General features: G+C 35.0%; 1 protein-coding gene across 7 annotated transcripts in view; it reads right to left on the bottom strand.

The window, feature by feature from the left end:
- Positions 1-20,595, bottom strand: part of QKI (QKI, KH domain containing RNA binding) — a 156,701-nt gene that overhangs the window by 39,351 nt on the left and 96,755 nt on the right. For all 7 annotated transcript variants that reach the window (XM_027601745.2, XM_027601744.2, XM_027601743.2 and 4 more), the window contains exon 4: positions 7,855-7,998. In XM_027601745.2, the coding sequence (XP_027457546.1) occupies positions 7,855-7,998 (144 nt within the window). The remainder of the gene's footprint in view (positions 1-7,854; positions 7,999-20,595) is intronic.

Below are 20,595 nucleotides of genomic sequence, written 5' to 3' on the forward strand. Positions count from 1 at the left end.
AAAAGCCTAAGGTTTACATATATAAGAACTAAATAATCTACCTAAAATATAATTTGTCTAACTATAAAATAATTCATCATAAAGGCTATATTAAATTAGCAACTATCATACAATTTCAGTTGAAGATCCAGAAATTTGTAGAAAAGCAAGTTATAGTGCCACTTTGCAGTAAATCCTACCACCAAACAAAAATAATCAACATATCCTGTCTTAAATATTAGGCAAAAATTAGTAAATAATCCATATTGTAAAATTCCATACGAATCATGAAAACTACAGGTTTTTTTTCCTACTCCATTACCTTGTATAATAAAGCAGTTATATAAAACCAGAAATCACAAATCCCTAAATAATTCCATGTAACACTAATTTCCTTATAAGGGTACACTTAAAATAAGAAGGCTATCACTATATTAAAGCTTGTCACAACACACAGTTTCTTCCTATAAAACCTTTCCTTAATATTCTACCTGTATATTTAGCAAAATTCTACTGGTCAGTTTGAGGATTTCCTCATAATCACTTTAGAAAAAGTGATTTTTTTTCTTTGCTCACTTCTTTCTACTCCATCCTTGTACTTCAAAATTTTTTCTCCCATTTATAAAATAACTTAGAAAGAAAAAATAACACATGTGGAAATTAAACTTTATAGTCACACAGAGTTATCCAAAATCCTAAATTATTTCATTAACATTTTCCTTGACTTTACATGTTTTCACAACTACCTGTTTACAACTGAGTCACTTCCTCACCACACAACAGAGTTTCATACCAGATAGCAGCTCACTTGATGCCCTACTTGCAGAGGCCAGTATAGAGCTTGAATTTTATTCTAAGTGAAATGGCAAGTCGTGTCTTTAATAGGATTTACATATTGTTTTTAAAATCACTCTTACTAGCTTACGGGAGAATTAAATGGAGTAAAACTAACAGTGGGCAGAGAGATTACTTCAGTTGGGTGGCAGGAATACATGTGCTCAAGAAGTACTTTGAAGTTAGATTTATATTTATTTTTATATTTATATAATTTATATTTACATAATTTTATAATAAAAATATATTTATATTTCTGTTATATTCAGCAAAATTAGGACACTGTTCTATAGTCCTTTTTTTTTTTATCAGTGAGTATAGTCTAAATTTTCACACAAGATCACGATGTAATTACAATAGCATACTGAAGGCCTCAAAAATCTGAAAGAGCATAGTTCAGGTTATGAAAAGGAGATTCAAACAACAGAACAGACTACTTAAAATAAAAAGATACATTTAGTAGGTATTTGGTGGTAACAGACTTATACATGTCAGATAAAAACATTACCTATAACTAGAGAAATTATTCTTCCCTAATTATGGTTTATGATTTAAGAAACAAAATCAAACCATGCCTAATGCTCAGACTCTACTAATGAATGAAGTGTGAGTCATTTCAACCCCTTACCTTTGCAATAAAATAAGAATTTTGAACTATTTCCTGAAAAAAAAAAAAATTACCAAGTGCTCTAATGACGCTAAGGTTTCTCTGAGTCCATGTGCTTGTTAGAAAAATGGGGGGGGGGGGGACCTATTTCATAAGGTTGTTTTGAAACCCAGTTTGAATTTAAAGGTTTGAACAGGTTTACTAAACATTTAGTTATGTGTAGTGTTATGTAAATTAATGGGGACACATTAAAATCACCAAAATCTGTGGAAAATTAGAACCCTGTCACACCGAGTATAGGTACAATCTTTACCCAGATTTTTTAAATCTTAAAAATCAGCAGATGCAAGATACATAATCAACTATTTATTACATTTAATTAAGAAATTTCAGATAAAGCAAAAAGTCTCTGCTTTCCACTCTCTTCCTCCCCCCCGGGTCCCTCAAGCCAGGGATAGATCTTTTGCTATAATAACATTAAACAAAATGGGCAAAAAAAACCATTAAAATACATGTGACTCTTTCTACATCTATTTCTTTCCAAAAATCAACTTAATCTATATGGTTAGGTAAGAAACATTCATACTGAAATAATACAAAACAATTCCACACTTTAGCTATAGATTTATTCTGTGAATGTAAATGTAATCCGAATCATATTCTCCATAGAAACAATATGAAACTAGGGACTGTGTACCTGTTCAAGATAGGAACACAAAAGGTAAAAATATAGTTTTTTGTTACAAAAATATCTGTAATATCACACAGCTGCTTAATATAAAAACCTAAAAAACCAAACATTTATAAGAACCATGAGAAGTATTTTATTCACATTTTTGTAATTAAAGGGCTTATTAAAATTATTTTTTAAACTACTAGGAAAGCAGAGATTTAGGACTTTGGTTAATACCCAAGGTTTTAGACTGTGTTGGGAAACAGTCATTTTCCTAAAACACTGGCAGGACTGTAAATCAATATAAATTTTCTGGAAGGCAATTTATGAACTATGTATTAAAATTTGAAATGCACCGGGCGCCTGGGTGGTTCAGCTGGTTAGGCATCTACCTTTGGCTCAGGTCCTCATCTCTGGGTCCTGGGATTGATCCCTGCATCAGGCCCCTCGCCCTCTACCCCTCCCCACCCCCACATAGTACCCTAGCTCTCAAATAAATAAAATCTTAAAAAAAAAAATTAAAATGCAACTTACCGCTAACCTAGTAGTTCTACCTCAAGAGATTTATCCTACAAGTATATATGCACAAGTTAATTAACCTGCTTGCCAAATTTATGCAGCATCTTCTCAATGAAGAGAAGGAAATGTCTACTGCTGGACACTCTACTGTTGTATGTTCAGGGAGGGGCCCTCAAAAGATCCAAGGAGCCATCATGGAGTGGGAAGCTGATGTAGAATGGAGAAGAAGATCACAGATAGTGAAGCAATGAAAGACCTGCAAGGCCAACAGTACTGAAAGAATCATTTACATAAATAATAAAATCTTAGGGGAAGAAATTCCAGCTCCTCTTCCTCTTGTCCCATACTTTCTTGAACCCGAGCCAATTAGGCTTTTAAACCCATCATCTAAAAAAAAATAAAAAAAAAATCAATTGGTGAGATCACCAATGACCACTACTTGCCAAATCCAATGATTAACTCCCAATTCTTATCTCAACTGAACAATCGTCAGCAACAAACTCCTTCACTTGGCTTCCAGGACTCTACGTTCCTGGTTTTCCGACAACTTCAGTGGCTCCTCTCTTTGGTCTCCTTTGCAGGATCCTCCTCTTCTTCCTGATATCTATTTGGTGAAGTACCTGGAGCTGAGTCCCCAGACTATTCTTCACCTTTATCCAATTCTTAGATAATAGCATCCAGCCTCCTGGCTCTAAAAGCTTTTGATATGATGACAACTTCAAACTTCACATATTCTAGGCCCATCTTCTCACCGAATCTGATTGTTATAACCAAATGCCCATTTAACATTTGGTGTCTCAACGTTTACACTTCCAAACCCAATTTCTTGACTTCCCTCTCAAACCTGCTCCCCTAATGGTATAAACAGAGAACAAGTCCAATTACTCAGGGTAAAAACCTTGAAGTCTTCACATACACACAACACCCAATCCATCAAAATTCCTGCTAGCTTTACCTTGGAAATAAATCCCGTATCTACTACCACTCAGCCCCTTCAACACTAGCCCACGGCACTTCCACCTCATTCATAAAATACAGTGCTTGTGCCTTGGCGTCTCCGCTTTCTCCATCACCCTCAAAGTGTGTTCTCTATTGAGAATGATCCTTTAAAATACAAATTAGACCATGTTATTCCTCTCCTCAAACTCCTCCAAGAGCTTCTCATGTCAGTCTAAAATCTAATATCCTTATCATGGCCTACAAGCCTCTGTACCCTGCCATCTCCCCCATTTCCCCCGACTTCACCTCCCACCACGCTCCCACCTGCTCCCTATGCTCCTCAATGGACCCCCTTTGACACACCTCAAAAATATCTCTGGGCTATCACCCTTTTGTTCTCTTTGCTTGGAAACCCCTTGGATACCCAAATGATTACATCACATTTCAATTAGGTTTTCTGTTTTCCCAAATGTCACCTTCTAAGAGGCATTCTCTAATCATCTCATATAAAATAATATCTCCTTAATCCATGGCTCTTGATTTCCTGCTTTTTTTTCCTTCACATTTTAGCACAACCTAGTATAGTTTATATTTCTTTTTGCTTATTGTCAAGTAATCCAAGCTGCCCCATCCCCCCAACCAGAAGGTAAGCTTCAAGACGGTAGACACTTTGCTAGTCAGATTTACTCTCTCCGTATCTTCAACAGCTGACACAGTAAATGCACACAATGAACATTTATTGAATAAACTCAAAAGGCCCAGAAGTGAGAAGACTGAAGTTTCAAGAAATCAAATAAATACAGAATCAACCTATGGGTCTAGAGTGGTATGTGTGTCTATGTGTCTGTACTGTAGGTTTGGGGTGAGGGGGGAGTGAAAAATGAAGACTGAAAGATAACCTATGGCAAATCATGAAGGGATTGTAAAGCCATGTTAAATAATTCTCCGTTCTCCTCTTGGAGTAAGAGGGAACCACCAAGAGGCTTTTTTAAGCACATAAAGGTTATGAATAGATTGCAATGTAAGGATGGGTTTTGTGGGGTCCAAAACTACAAGTACAAATGCTGGCTGTGGGGTTTTGAGTTACTCTGGCTTGAAATAAGGGTAAAGAAAATGAGGGCAAAAGGACATGAGCATATTTGAGGGATGCAGGAAGTAAATTTGACTGAATTTGGTATTTTTCTGGACACTCGATAACAGCTAGAGACTCCAAACCACATGTAGGATATGAAGAGACAGGAAAGGCACAACTGAAAGTTACTGTTAACAGACATGTTAAGTAAGCATGGCGAGTGAAATGATCAACAGAATTGTGAGTATCATTATTCTCAAGATAAATTTTGAGACACGAAAACCACAAAAATGTCTCAAAAAGTTTTCATGTAATATAAAAATAAATTAAAAAGATCTTATTGGCAGCTCACTGGAGGGACAATCTGAGGTTAGACAAATTGTAAATGCTGATAAGAAATGTGTTGTCTTTCATGCAGTGATTCTGACAACCCTTCAACTCAGTCAAATCCGACTGAATTGGGGCAATAATTCTTTTCTGCAATTCTGAATCTAATACGAGGGCACCTTAAATAATACATTTCAAAATAAATGCTAGTCTCCAAATCATTTCCCTTTATAACTTTAACATGAACAGGGGAAAAAAAAAAAAAAACCAGTCAAATTAACCAATTTGTATGTGAATTTATATGTGAATTCTTTTCAGAAGATCAAGATGGGTCCACATTTTCAATCTAAAAATATTGTTTTGAAAATATTTAAGCAACAATAAACTAAAGGGTTCTGTAAGAAGCCTCACAGTGAATTTTTTTTATAAGGGTCAAACCAATTTTACTTAAAATGAATGAGTTGAGAAGGAACTTGTATTTTCTCCAATTCTGAATTAATGCATTCATTTTATAATCAGTACTTGGAAAGGACAGTATGTAAACCTATACAATTATAAAACAATATTATTTAGACAGCATCAAAAAACTACAGCAAACTTTTATGAAACAGAGGTATTATGCTAAGCATTCTCCATGTATTATCTAATTTCACAATAATGACATGACAGTTCAGTGATGTTCCAATCTTATAGATGAGAAAAGGGAGACAGAAAAGGCCACAAAGATGGGATTCAAATCCAGAAGTCAGCTCTCAAATACGATGTATTTCTGTCTCCCAAGAACTTATAAGTAAAAGCCCAAATCACTTGATAACTTCAGGATTGTAAAGCTTGTTTTGTTTAAACCTTTGCTTATCAGAGCATCATCACCAGAAATGTATAATAATGTTGAGTTTAATGAAAATAAATTCCCAGGTATAGCAGCCATGTTATAACAAGCATATCTGACAAAATGGATAGGACTAAGAAATTACTACAAAGTTAAATCACTTTACTGAGGCCACATCTTAAAGTACTTTTAGTCTACAATTTGTAATTCTAAGAAAGTTGTATTACTTCAGAGGTGGTAATTAATAACAATCCTAAAAGTACTTCCACAGAGATAGATTTATCATCAAAAGGGCTCTTTTCCTTTAAAATATAAATTGTATGAAGTTTTAAAAAAGCTTCTGCCATTTTTTATCTACTACTATCTATTCTATTGTCCATTCAAAGACAACTTTAACACCAAAATGGTCCTTTAAAAGTCATTTACTTCAATTCTCATTTTGTAAATGATGAAACAGACAGAAATTTACTAACTCTCTGAAAGACACATAGCTAGTTACTAACACAGCTTCTAATATGATGCTCTTTCCCAGGTTAATAACTTTGAGAACTAAAGTAGTTCACAGAATGGGTGGAATAAAATAATAGGTCAGTAAGAGCTTTAATTATCAGACGCCTGGTCTATTTGCTATATTAGGTGAACTTATGTACTTAGTATTATGTGAGCTGAGCATTTTCAGCTATATACAGCAATAAAAGTGATGTTAAATAACTTTCTGATCATGGGACTAACAGTCCAATATACTTAGAAAAAACCCCTTTTCTTTATAGCTTTTCAAAACTGCACAATTATTAAGGAAAAGGAGGAAGACTATATGGTTTAATAGTATACAACTATATATTTTAGTTTATAATTTAACCTGTTCATAAGATCTACTGAACAAAAGTTATGTGAAATTCTTTCCTTCCAAGTAATTTTGTCCACTAAATGAAAAATGTTTATAGCTTGTCAGTTTATTTATAGAACAGATTATCTGGGGAATAAAGGAACAATAGATACCATACTCATTTATGTAAATGTCAATAAATTTTTATTTGACAGAATATTAACAGTATTCATAGTTTTTTCAACAGCAAATTAGGATCCACATTTCTATCATTTTTACCAACATAAAAAATATTTTTAGAATGACTTTGAAAATAGCAGTAATTTATTTTTCATTTTCAAAATAATACTCTGGGAGTGAGTGCAATCATCATTTCTAAATGAGGAGTTACTAAAGGGTTGTTTAATAATGAGGAAAAGACAAAAAGAAGGGGGCTGGGGAGGGAGGGAGAGACGGAGGATGGCAGGGAGGGAGGATGAGAACAAAGGTGTTTGGGGTCACTTCTTTATGAGACTTCACCCTCCAAAATTACTTTCAATGTTTTACCTAAGATCCCTAAATATGAACTTAAATAGTTTTCAGTATCTTAGAAAAAAACATTAAATGAGATGAAGTGTGAAAAGGTACTCAGAATGGTGCCTGATAGATCAGCAAAAGTTAGCTCCTATTTTTCTAAAAGAAAATTTTATCATATTATGGGAAAATTTCACTATGGAACAGAAATCTTTCTGTGTGAAACAGTGACATGCCAGGAGGGTACTTGGAACCCACAGGCAACTCAAACAATGTGCTCCTACTAACACAGGTCCTCCAACATAAATATTAGTTGTACAGACTTTTCTGTACACTCATTACCTGCTCACAATGAGAATTTGCTCCCCCCTCAAAACAATAAAGCTTTCATCACCCTAACGATAACGTACCTACTTTCTTACCCTATAGTAAGAGTGATGCAATAATAATAATACCTTTGAAAAGTAGGACACCAATTGAGTTTGCTCCCCTCACAACATTTCCTTCCCCCAAAGTAAACAGGCTTTCCCATTTTAGGATTTGAGCAATGTCTGTGTTTGCCCATTATACTACAGTAAATGAGTTATAAATTATTTTTATGTTTTGAGGTTAAGTAAAATTTCTAAAAAAATAAAGAACCTATTCTTTATTAACATCAACATTACAGTAATTTTTAAAAAATTAAATGGAAAAAGGGATTGGGCCCCAAATCAAAGATTTGGAAATTATTACTTACTGCAGGTACCAGTAATTTCTTCACTTCCTCAACGGCTCTCTTCAGTTTGATCTCTGCTCTGTTTTGAGCATCTTCCACAGTGATCAGTACATGTAAATCTTCATTGAGATGCTCCCAATTAGGCTTGCCTCTGTTCTGCTCCTCCTAAAAAATATGCAAAACACATTACCAATTTTTCTTCTCAAAGAGAGTTTATCTTTCTTAATACTAACCTGTTGCCAATTATTTAAGCTATGTTTGCATCATTTAGCTATGATGAATCCCTGAACTCTACCTCTGAAGGTAATAATACACTGTATGTTAATTAACTGGATTTAAATAAAATTTTTAAAAAAATTGTGAGATTCCAATCAAAGGAGATAAAAAACTGGCATAAATTAATAGAACTAACAAAAAAACAGCTCTCTACTACAACTTACATGTTTGCAGAGCTCATGCTAAGGAAAATACATGGACCTTAGCCTTTTAAGGATGGAAATATATTCTATAATGAAGTATATGTTTCTGCCTGTATTTTCTGTTAATATCATTACTATGAAAATGCATCCTAATGTTTGCTAATCTGAATGGTACCCAAGAAAAATAGAGATCCCATTAATAAATGATGTGAATAAAAATTAAAATTTATGAACAAAATTTTTTTTTCACTTTAAGTTGTTTTGATATAAATACTAATGAGGTTGTTTGGAAGTGACTATTTAATTAAAAAAACCTATTAAGTATTTTCTTTTGCCTAGGGGACAGACACCATGAAAAAATGAGAAACTAGGGTATCAATGAGTTAAAAAATTGAGAACCTCAGGGTTCTCTGTATGCCAAAGAACATAAAATGTATACACACATACCTCTACTGTGGCAAGGAAAATCAATTTTTAAATACAGATTTTAATTTTTATGTTGAAAAATGTTAACGATATTTTTTCACCAGAATCCGTATTTTTTTATTTATCATTTTTTGGGTAGATAGATCTAATAAAATGACTCGTATTTTTTTGGTAAACCTAAAAAAAGTGTGTCTATATTCATGAGTAAGGGACTTCTGCTTCCAGCCAAGATAAAAATAACATGGACAAGATTCACTATCCTGCCTGAAACAACCAAAAAACAAAACAAAAAAACAAAACCACAAACGGGCAAAACACAAGAAATGACAGTTCTCAAGCCTCTGAACATCAGGTAATGAAGACAGTGAGGCTGAGAGATGGCCAATCAATGAAGTAAAGCCCAGGATTACTTCAGTTCTCCGGCTTGGGAGTCTCCAGGCTGCAGCCCCGGGAAGGGTGCCAGACTGCCTCTCTGGGTTGAGGTGACTAAGCTAAAAATCCAGGTAGACCAACACAGCTAGAGTTCAGACAAGAGTTCTAGAAAGAGCTATACTGAAAGAATTCTGGAGAGCTGCACAAGGTCCACTCAAACACTCAGCTGAACACCAGTCAGTGCATGTGTAAAAGAGGAAATACCAGAGGCTAGAGAAAGTACCAGCCACAGGACTCAGTAAAAGTGCTGGGTTCTCACAGAGAGCCAGACTGAAAAGACTTTATGATTCACAGACACTGGGTAAAGTAAATAAAAGGGCTTGCCTCAGTAATGGGAAATAATTAAACCTGGTCTGAGCACTATTCCGGTACCGCCTAAGTGAATCTTAAAAGCAAGACCTAAAAGGATGAAAAGTGTTTCTAACTTAAACTGTGTCCCAGAACAAAGCCCAAGAATACTTACAGGAATAGGAGACATGCACCCAAATAGGTAAGTCACACTATTTGGCATCTAATCAGAAATGAACAGGCATGCAAAGAAGCAGGAAAATACCACATAAATGAGAAGAAAAACCAATCAAACTAACCTAGAATTGTTATAATAAGTAGAAACTAAAAGCTAGTGTGTCTGTGTGTTAAGTGTACATGTGCATGTGCATGCTCACACACATATACGTGAGACACAAATACAGATACTAATATAGATACTAATACAATGATAACTGAGGGACATTTATAATCCAAAATATTTAGGAAGGTGTAAAAATAAAAACTAAAATCATAAGTGACTTAACACAGAAACTTTTATATATGGAAAGACAAAAATTTGCCAAAGGATTTGAAAAGAAAGAGATATTATTTGCATCATAGGAACAGAGAATAAAGTTAAAAGTGTAATTCGACATTGTGCTTTACTGAATTTATTGAATAAATTTTTAAGTTGTAAAACATCTTGGTAAATGTATACTCCTAATTAATTCAATAACTGAAGTGCCAGTTAAAAACTGAAAAGAAAGTTATACCTCTCCTAATGTTTGCTTCAAAATAAAGGGTTTTGCTTAGTTTTTAAAACACTTAAAAAAGAACAAAAACTTGTAGACAAAGATAAAGATGGTGAAGTTATTGTAATCATGTACTTTTACTCCCTCCTAAAATTCTAGAATAGAGTTTAAAATGTACAAAACTCATAAGGAAGAGTAAAATGGGAAAGAAAACAATTTAGAAACCACAAAACACATGAGCTAAGCAGTCAGGGATTTAGCTAACCCCAGGTGAAAAGGGACCAATTTCTGCTGTAGACCACCCCCCCATGCCACCCCATCCCATCCCCCAGGGAAAAAAACTGAGGAAATGGCAAGCATTTCTCCCCAGATAGCTGGCATTCTGTAATTCCCAGCAAAAGATAAGAAATATATTCCTAAAGAGTTCATTTTATAGAACTAGTTTTTGTTTGTTTTTTTTTTTTAAGATTTTATTTATTTATTTATTTGAAAGAGAGTGACAGACAGAGCATGAGCATGAGCATGAGCAGGGGGTAGGAGGTAGAGGGAAAAAGGACTCCCTGCTGAGCAGGGAGCCTGATGCAGGACTCAATCCCAGGACCCTGGCATTGTGATCTGAGCTGAAGGCAGACACTTAACTGACTGAGCCAGCCGGTGCCCCGAGAACTGGGTTTTGAGGGGCAGTTCATGGTATCACTTACATACTGAAGGCTGAGGTGTCCAGCCTTCTACCCCACTCCTTATCTAGAGTGAGGGCAGTCAGTCAGCCCACACACTAGGGAAGGGAGACTGGAAGATCTTTCTCTGGGAGTCTGACCAGCCCAACAAACAAACAGAAAACAACCTCAAGAAAGCAACCACTGACCAGAAAGAAGAAAAATTTGAAACCCTGCAGAGAGTTAAGAGAAGACACTATCCTTGAAACAGATAAAGGATGCTGTTAAGAAAATTCAAGACATAAAAGGGAACTTGAGAAACTAAAAATATGATAGCAAAAATGAAAACTTGATAGAGATATTGGAAGATAAAAATTTAGAAACTCTCCCTCCAAGTAGCAGCAAAGACACAGGGGGAAAATGGTAAAGAACAGTATAAAAATTAGAGGAGTAGTTCAAAAGGCCCAGAAACTAAATGACAGATGTCTTACCAAGAAAGAGAAAAAGGAAGAAGGGAGAAAAATCAACGTAATACATACTTTTAAAATGAAACTGAAGGATAAGAGCTTCCAAATGAAAAGGGCCCACTGGGTTCTCACCAAAATAGAAAAAGATGAAAAACTAAAAAAAAATCAACTAACAGCAACATAAGCACACAAGGCAGCAATAAGGAATAAATACCAAGACTCTCCAGTGGGGGTGGGGGTGGGGGGGGGACGCATGTTTTCATCCTCAGACTTCTTAAAATGAACATTATCAAACTTGATTTTTAAAAAAAAGTTTTTAAGATCACTCTACCCAGAAGCCAGATTTATCCAATTGTAGTCCATTCTAAACTCAGGTAGAGTTAAGAAAATTCCTTCAAGAGTGAGTTTTAAGCCTAGTAAGTATTCAATACAAACAATTTCTCCCTGTGTTCGTTTTCTGTTTCTGTAATGGATAATAAAGGCAATACAGAATTGGCAATTACTATAGAAGTCAATAAAACCTATCCATAGATGTTCTCTTTCAGTCATAAAAAAACAAACAAGGAATTACCATAGGATTAGAGTACATACTTCTGTACCCAATCCCTACATTAAGAATCTACACCCTTTCTCACTTCAATAAATAATTTGGGACAAAGAAAAGGTTGAAATGAAGGAGAGAGGAGGGAGGCCAATGGATATACATCAAACATGGTGCATCTCTTAGAAACGTTGGTCAAGGCACTGATTTCTTTCTACAGTTACATTTCAAATTATATATATATATATATATATATTTTAAGATTTTACTTATTTATTTGAGAGACTGAGAGCAAGCATAAGCGGGGAGGGGGACTGAAGAGGAGGGGCAGAGGGAGAGAGAGAGAGAGAAGCAGACTCCCCACTGAGCAGGGAGCCCGACAAGGGCTCAATTCCAGGATCCCAAGATCATGACCTGAGCCAAAGGCAGACACTTAACCAACTGAGCCACCCAGGTGTCCCTCATATAATATTTCAAGAGTCAACAGCAGAGATACGATGTAGGAAAAAACAGCTCATTATTACTCATGATTACAATGTCTGTTTTATAATCATCCAGAGCAATGTCATGTCATTTAATGTGCCACCAAATCTTCACAATACAGAACATGGGTATTTTTCCAATTGACACAGTCCCAAATCTGCATTCCAGCACAGTCATCCCTGCTGATTTCTAGGCCTTCAAATTCAACTGCCAACTTGACATGTGGACGTCATTGTCTCCAAAGCACTCAACATGTCTCAACTGGAGCTCATTATCTCCCTTCTCCAAACTTCTCTACAAATGGGTCTCAATTATTATTGATCCTAATAAGTGCAGACTTTTTAAACGTGAGGACAAAGACTAACTGGTTTTGTAGAAAAATCTCTGAAATGCAGTCATAAGGTTATTTATGCCTTGACAGAGAGAAGCTGCTATACATATACCCATTCAATCCACACAAATTTCAGGTGCCATTTCTTGCTTATATTCATTCAATGTTGTAAATAAATTGGCCTATTCACAAACATGGATTCTGATACCCATAACTATGCAAGTTATCACCTATATCCAGAATGCCTTCTTTAATATTTGCTTTTATTTATCTTTTGTTCTAAGTATCATACTGCAATTTAATTACCTGTTACCAAGCATGTCTCACTGATTTTTAAACTCTTGATAATATGTATATAACTGACTTTAGACATATCTGGCCCTTAACAAATACTTACTGAACAACTGAGCTTTTATTATTGAGGAATGTCATTAAAATACATCAGTACACTGCAGTTTTCCCCACAGTGCCTTGCTGTATTATTTTTGTGTCTCTGTCTATATAAGCTTCTATATAATCTCCGTTCCTTATGTATCTTAGTTTCTGGGCCTGCTTCTTTTTGACCTCGTATTTAAGTTGCCAGTTATCTTGGACAATCTTTACCCCCTTTTATTTTTGTTCTCTTCTAAGTCAACTTGCCCAGATTTTCTATAATAATGCTTCTGAGGTCTGATTTTCATACCCAAAGTTTGTGCCTTTCCTTTACTCTTATCACCTCAGTACTACCTTGCTTCACTCTATCAGAGGAATGCAGTAATAGTTGTCAAAGTCTTTTTAAAACTGCCAAGACTTAGGGGCACCTGGGTGGCTCAGTCGGTTAAGCCTTCGACTCTTGGTTTTGGTTCAGGTCATGATCTTGAGCCCTGAGATTGAGCCCTGGGCCAGGCTCCACGCTCAGTGGTGGAGTCTGCTAAAATTTCTCTCTCCCTCCCCCTCTGCTACTCCCCTTGCTTGTGCTCTTTCACTCTAAAATAAGTAAAATCTTAAAACAAAACAAAACAAAACAAAACAAAACCCTGGCAAGACTACAGTTATATCTTAATAGAACAAAATAAGAGCAAAGACAACTTACATATACATAATTACTATGTATATATACATATGTTCAAAGCTCAAAACCACTTAAATAAAAGAGGCTGAAATGACAAGACAACATTCAAGGAAATAGCAATATAGCTTTATTTATATAGTAAATTAAAGTTTAGTAGCATATAAAGGAACTTTATAATACCATTCATTCCTAATTATAGAACAGATACGATTACCAATGACACTTTATTATGATCTACATTCTTGACAAGTATACTATAAAGAAATAACAAATTTCAAATAACTTTTAGTCTCTCAGGTGATGAAGAAGAAATTCAGAAATGAAAATAACAATGGTGGTGATGATATGATATGTAACTAAGCTTTTATTAAACACTTACTGCTTGCCAAGTACTATGCTCAGTAATATAAACACACCAGCTCATCCAATCCTCCTAATAGCCATATGAGTACAGTACTGTTATTCTTACTAACACATTAATACGGAGGCTGAGACAGACATGGCTTGCCCAAGTCATGCAGAAAATAAGTGTTGTATCAATTCTATCTGACAGAGTGACTTCAGAGCCTGCAGTAGCAATACGAATTCCTAGCATAAGACATCACCCACAGGAGAGCCCTAATTAAGCAAACTGCCCTAAAATAGCATAAATAGTGAAAAAGCCAGAAACAGAACACTGACATCCTGAATCTTGAGAACTTTTTCTATTTTACCTTTAAAAATCTGTGTGGTATTTTAAACATGCCTTGCATAGCATTCAGAGATAGTAGGGACTTTGGATATAGATATGGAAACAAACTGAAATTATTTGGTAAATGTGGTTTTTGTTTTTTTGGTGTTGGTCCTATGTCCTAATTCCAAGTCAAGTGCTCTTTCTCCATAAATGAATTCCTGAATAAGTTACATGAAGAACAGTATCAACAACTGGCAGAGAAGTACCTGGTAAAACAGATCTCTTACATCTACAAATACGCTTTTTTTTCTAGATGAGACAACTGCCTATCAAATTTCAATGACACAAATATACAAAAATGATAAACCTGTGGCCACTTCACACATAGAATTCCTTCAGTTTTTAAAGTGTTCAATGGGTGAGATTCTTACAACTAAAATTTGGTCTTAATACACAATATAATCAACATTATAAATGAGTTGGGGCTAATTCAAACCATTGTCCTGAAACAAGTTCTAACCATTACTTCTCAATTACATATCCTCCATTTCATTTTTGAAGCTACTATATGCAGTGACATAAACATATTAAATCAAAAAAATCTCAAAATTTGAGGAACTACTTAAAACACCTGAGGAGTCAGTGCCCTGTGAAGTTTAAAATTATGTTCTAATTACAGCATCTATCTGAACAACAAAGTAATTCTATAACATGAAACATCAGACCACACTGATTGTACCAACCCCTGCTGATTAAAAAAAATCTCTTTTAATTACACATTTGTAGTCAGGCAAATGAGCCCAAGACTTCTGCCCCTACTGTGCTCTTAATGTGAAGGTTTATATTCCTTTTGAAAGGAATTCAAAAGTGTTACATATTTAAGCAAACCAAGATTCCAATAACACACTTATGAATATATATATTTTAAGCCAAGAGATAAAGCTTAAACATATAACTATCTCCAGCTGTATATACAATCTTAAATTAGTAAGAAATATTCATTGAGAAACTGGACATAAAGTAGATTTCATATAATTTAACTGCTCACTGACTCTGGATATAAAGTTCCTCAAAAATTTTAACTTGAACTTGAGCCCAGCAACAATCATATTTTCTTTTTCTTTTTTTAAAGATTTTCCTATCTGAGAGAAAGAAGCAGACTCCCAGCTAAGCAGGGAGCCTGACATGGGGCTCAATCCCATAACACCAAGATCATGACCTGAGCCAAAATCAAGAGTCGGACACTTAACAGATGAACCACCCAGGCACCCTAACAACCATATTTTCAAAACAAATTATTTTCTAATAATATATGAAGATTAGAATATGTCTATATTCACTCTGCTGAAGCCTCCTCCAGGAAATTCTTTAAGAAGCAGGCATTCGACAAATGCTTGTTAAATTAAGCACAATGAGGAGCGCCTGGGTGGTGCAGTCAGTTGAGCATCCGACTCTGGGTTTTGGCCCAGGTACTGATCTCAGGACTATGAGATCAAGCCCCACGTCGGGCTCTGTGCTCAGTGTGAAGTCTGCTTGAGATTCTCAGTCTTGCTCTGCTCCTCCCACTTGTGCTCGCTCTCTCTCTCAGATAATTAAGCATAATGAAACAATTTACTAAATTTGAAGAACTTTTATTGTTATGTCAATATTTTATCTTTTCCAAGTTAAGAACAAAGGGACTATTCTCAATACTTTTCCTTCGCAAGAAACATTTCCTATAAACAATACTAAAAGACTGTCAGGTATGCCCTCCTTCCAGTTTTCATACAGTAATTCTACTAATTTAAACGTGTAATGACCCTGCGTCTAAACTAAACTTATATATCACCAGTTATGGCCACACTATGGCCAAATTATGGCCAAATAACACTGGTTTCTTCCAATGACGACCAAAAATTATCAAGATTTCTCTAGATCTGAGCGACTTGTAGTATGCGGAAATAATTGTGGATTGTGACCATTCGGGAAGCTGAATGTGACCTTGATGATACTACAGTGAAGGTGAAAAGACTGAACTAAATATGTGTAAAGAATTTCCCATAAAAAGACAAAAATGATCAAGTGATTTTTAATTTCACTTCCCAGCAAGTTTAAAGATCAATGGGCTGGATAACGGTTAACAAAAATAGAGAGTGAGAACAGAAATAAAGAACTGTCAGGAAATCCTTTTGGAAACCTGGGTTTCTGTTGCTAACGATTACCCATATAAAAGCAGTTATTGCCCATGGAAGCATAAAACACTTCCTCAAAGCATTAGAATCCTTTTCCTATTCCTATGTGAAATTTTGTATACTGTTTTATTCTCTTCACTACAGAGTATATATAAGAAAAGATTATTAAAGGTATAGAAAAGCAGTCATTTGTTTTAAAAAGTGGTGTTTTAAAATATTAAATTGGAACATTTACTTGCTGATAGTACACTAAGAAAAAAGAAAAAGACTTAACATTTCTACTTTTTCTCCCCCCCAAATCAAAATCCCAATTTCAAAAATCATCTCTTAATGAAATCTTCCCCAGGTCCTCTCAGACAGGATGTTTCCTTCTATCGTTTTATCTTCTGACATAGTAAGTCTGATTTGTATTACTATCTAAAAAGCTCCAAGAAGTCTAGAATCAAACTCCCCTCCATACTCCTTAGCACTGATCACAGGAGATGCCCTGTAACTGTTCAACTTTTCCTAGAGCACAGCATGAGATACAAAGATAAAGTCACAGCTAATACGATTAACAGAAGTAAACACATACGGCCTCATACTCAGCATTTTACATCTTACAAAGTTAATTCTTTCAAAGCCTTAGAGGTAGGTATTATTATAAATCACCTCTTTCTTACTGAAAAATGAGATAAACTAATGGGCAGAACCCTGACTTACTCAGTGTCACTCAGCTAAACTGACTTCAGTTTACACAATCCGCCTTCAGCACTTTACAACTAACAGTACACTACTAAGTAAGAAAGGTTAAATATAATTATTTTAAAACCAAAGTAATAAAAAAGATTACAAGTTATTTCACTGAAGACAGTAACAAGAAACAAGATGATTATTCTGACAAAGCCACCTACAGAATTAACTTACTGCCTTGAGCAAAGGTCATTCCCAGGCCCAAGTGTGATAGTATTAAGAAGAGAGTTCAGAGAATGACAGAATATGGTTCACTATTACTAAGGTAACTTTTCCTGAGGGAATTTATTTAGACAGTAAATTCTACAGACATTCAAAACAAAACATTTGTTTTAGAATATGATTTTTAAATGTGATTTTTGAATACTCATTTGCTGATACTCTAAGGAATTTTGATACTATACTTACCAACTGTATTCAGGCAAAACACCCGACCCTTGGTGTCCTCACCTGTGCAAGTGTAGTAAGTCTAGCCCTTAACACCAAAGGACCAGGACTGGGACGAGCTCGACCTGTGCCATGTCTGTACGGCACACAGAGGAGGGCCAGGCGTCTCCTAAGACCTATCAACAAGTGATGTTACTGCGGTCCTGGAAAGGTTGCTCTCTAAAATCTAACAGGAATAGAGGACTGTAGGAAATGATATAAGCAGGAACATAACAGAATGGATGACTAAACAACAGCAAAAAACCGGACATGACTACAGGTTGTAATTTAGAAAAATACAATCAGAAAGCACTTTGGGGATAAAGAGTACCATCTTAACATAATCTAATTTTTAATTAACTTAGTCAATAAAAATATACTAAACATTAACTAAAAACATGGAATTACTTTAAAATAAAATTTTTATGAGAAAGAAGCTCAATAAAGATCCACCTGTAATCTCTGCGGTAGCGGACTGGAGGAGAGCTCAGCTAATCAAAGCATTGAACTGTCTTCCATATAGGGTTTGGATTTGGAACAGCACATAAAGATGACTACAGTTTCCCAGAAGAAGGAATAAACCATGTTTATTCCATGAGCTCTACACAAAATAGACCAAAAGAATAGTAAAAGGAATTTATTAAAAATTAGTGAAACTGAAGAGTTCAAATACTACTGCTTCCATAATATTTTCCCATCACCCCCTCTCTCTCAGAATCCACCTCCCCTACTTTGCTTCCATAGAATTTCATGGCTCTATAATACTACATACTACTACTGTACTATAGATAGTCTTCCATATCAGTATACAGAGTAGTAAGGCTCTAGAGAGCAAGATGGTTCCTTCTCATTTTTCGTATGACTCAAATACATTTTTAAAATGCCTAAATGAGTTTGGTATATAACCCACAGATGTACACTTCTCTGTTCTAGTCTGCACAGATGTGGACTTGTACTTCTATTATAATGTTTTCATCAGTTTCTCTTGAGTATTTGACATTTTATATGTATGCGTATTTTATCAATGAAACAATGTGTCACATACAAATGTACTACTGGTTTCTCAACATATATACATGCTATTCTAATGAACACAATACAAATTTACTTCAAAAGCATCACTAAATTCAAATTAGGTTTTTTTTTAAATCATTATGCATTTGCTTTACTCACTACTGTCCTTATACATTAGAAATCATTTCCTTAATACATCTGGCAAAATATTTTGTATACAGTAAGCATTTTAAAAACATCTGGAATTAAATTTCTGTATTATAAACTTAAAAGTAGCAAGTAAATAAAACATACCGGTTAAATGATTACTAAACTCCTAAGCCACATGGTGTTTCTTATGCATTCTACATGTGTACTTTTCTACGTAGGTTAGGGAAAATCACTGAACATCTAAAAAATTCAATATAAGACCTATAAAGAAAAATATCAACTAGGCAATACCAAAACAGAATATTCTACCTGCCTTCTGGGATTAAAAAAACACTAAACATGTAATTGAAGTAAAGACACATATTCAAAATAAAAAGATGAATCAGAGGAATAAACTACAATCATAGGAAAGTAAAGGTTATCTTGAAGGATCCACATACAGCTACGGCCTGCCTCATTTCTTTGGAAGCCAAAGACCATAGCTTAATGCTATATAATTAGGATTTTCCAAAACGTAAGAGAGCAAGGGCACATGGGTTGTTAGATTACAGTCCTTGAGGACTATAACAGAGAAGAGGAAGAGCAGCTCTATTATTTATAGTTGTTACTTTGCAATGTCCTGTCTGTCCAACCTAAGGCCACTGTAGCTATTTACAGCATTCATATTGCCCAAATATTAACTCACAGCCTCCTTCAGGTAATCTTGAACCCATCGGTGATAAGCAGCATCAAAAACACAACTGTCTCTAATACAGAAATGCGTAACTGCAGAGCTCTATTGTCACACCTGAACTTTAAGATCCTTGGTAAGGAAAAAAGGAATATGCTAAACTGTTTCATATTCCATGGTCCTGAGCACCTACCAAGTATTCATATTTATTAACAATAACTGGAGTGTTAAGTATGATCCAAACCCTAAATCAGCATTTGGTCACTGTGTAACAGAGAACAAATAAAAAGAACTGATTAAGTAGAAAGACAACAAACAAGGTCTTTCCACATTACCTACCTCAAAAAAGTGAACAAAGACTCAAATACTAGCCTTATTTCAGTACCTTATTTCAGTTACCTCTGTAACCCTGAGCAACTCATGCATATATTCATTTACTTACTCAGTATTTGAATTTTTCTACTAAACAGAAGGCACCTTCCTAAGTAAACAAGGTTTATGACGCCTAAGTGGACAGACATGCAAGCCCTGAAGAAGCTCACAGGCTAGCTAGCCAGGAAGACACACAGGAAATAAATAGTAATGGAGTAACTATTTACTTGCAATTGAAATGAGTGACAGACACCAAAATTCACTGTCTTATCAAAGTGCATAACTAAACTTGACTGATGTAGGTTATTCGGTGAAATAACTACCTCCTGAAATTATATTTCCTCATTTGTAAAGGTTACAAGGTTGCAAAGACAGTGACTAAGTTCATAGTACCTAATACTTTTTATTATGTACCTCCTAGTATCCCTACTCCCCTCCTAGCCTTTCCTTAAAAGATGACTTTCCAGGTAATATGAATTCCACTGCCTGTCATTATGTTAACATAACCAACCAACAAGGAAGTCCGAGTTCCTCTACAAGGAAGCCCCAAAATCAAAGCCACAGTAAAAAAAATAATAATAAAATTAATTAAATTGAATGAAATAACAATTAATCAGTCATTCCTTTAGATTAAAAAATACAGATGCCCACCCCCAATTACCTAGGATATTTTAATTATTTTCATGGCAGTGACTTTCAACCTTGGAAAATTTTAGAATTAAGATTAGAATGATAAAAGTAAGTCAA

This window comes from Zalophus californianus, chromosome 7, assembly GCF_009762305.2.
Source record: "Zalophus californianus isolate mZalCal1 chromosome 7, mZalCal1.pri.v2, whole genome shotgun sequence".
Taxonomy (NCBI): Eukaryota; Metazoa; Chordata; class Mammalia; order Carnivora; family Otariidae; genus Zalophus; species Zalophus californianus.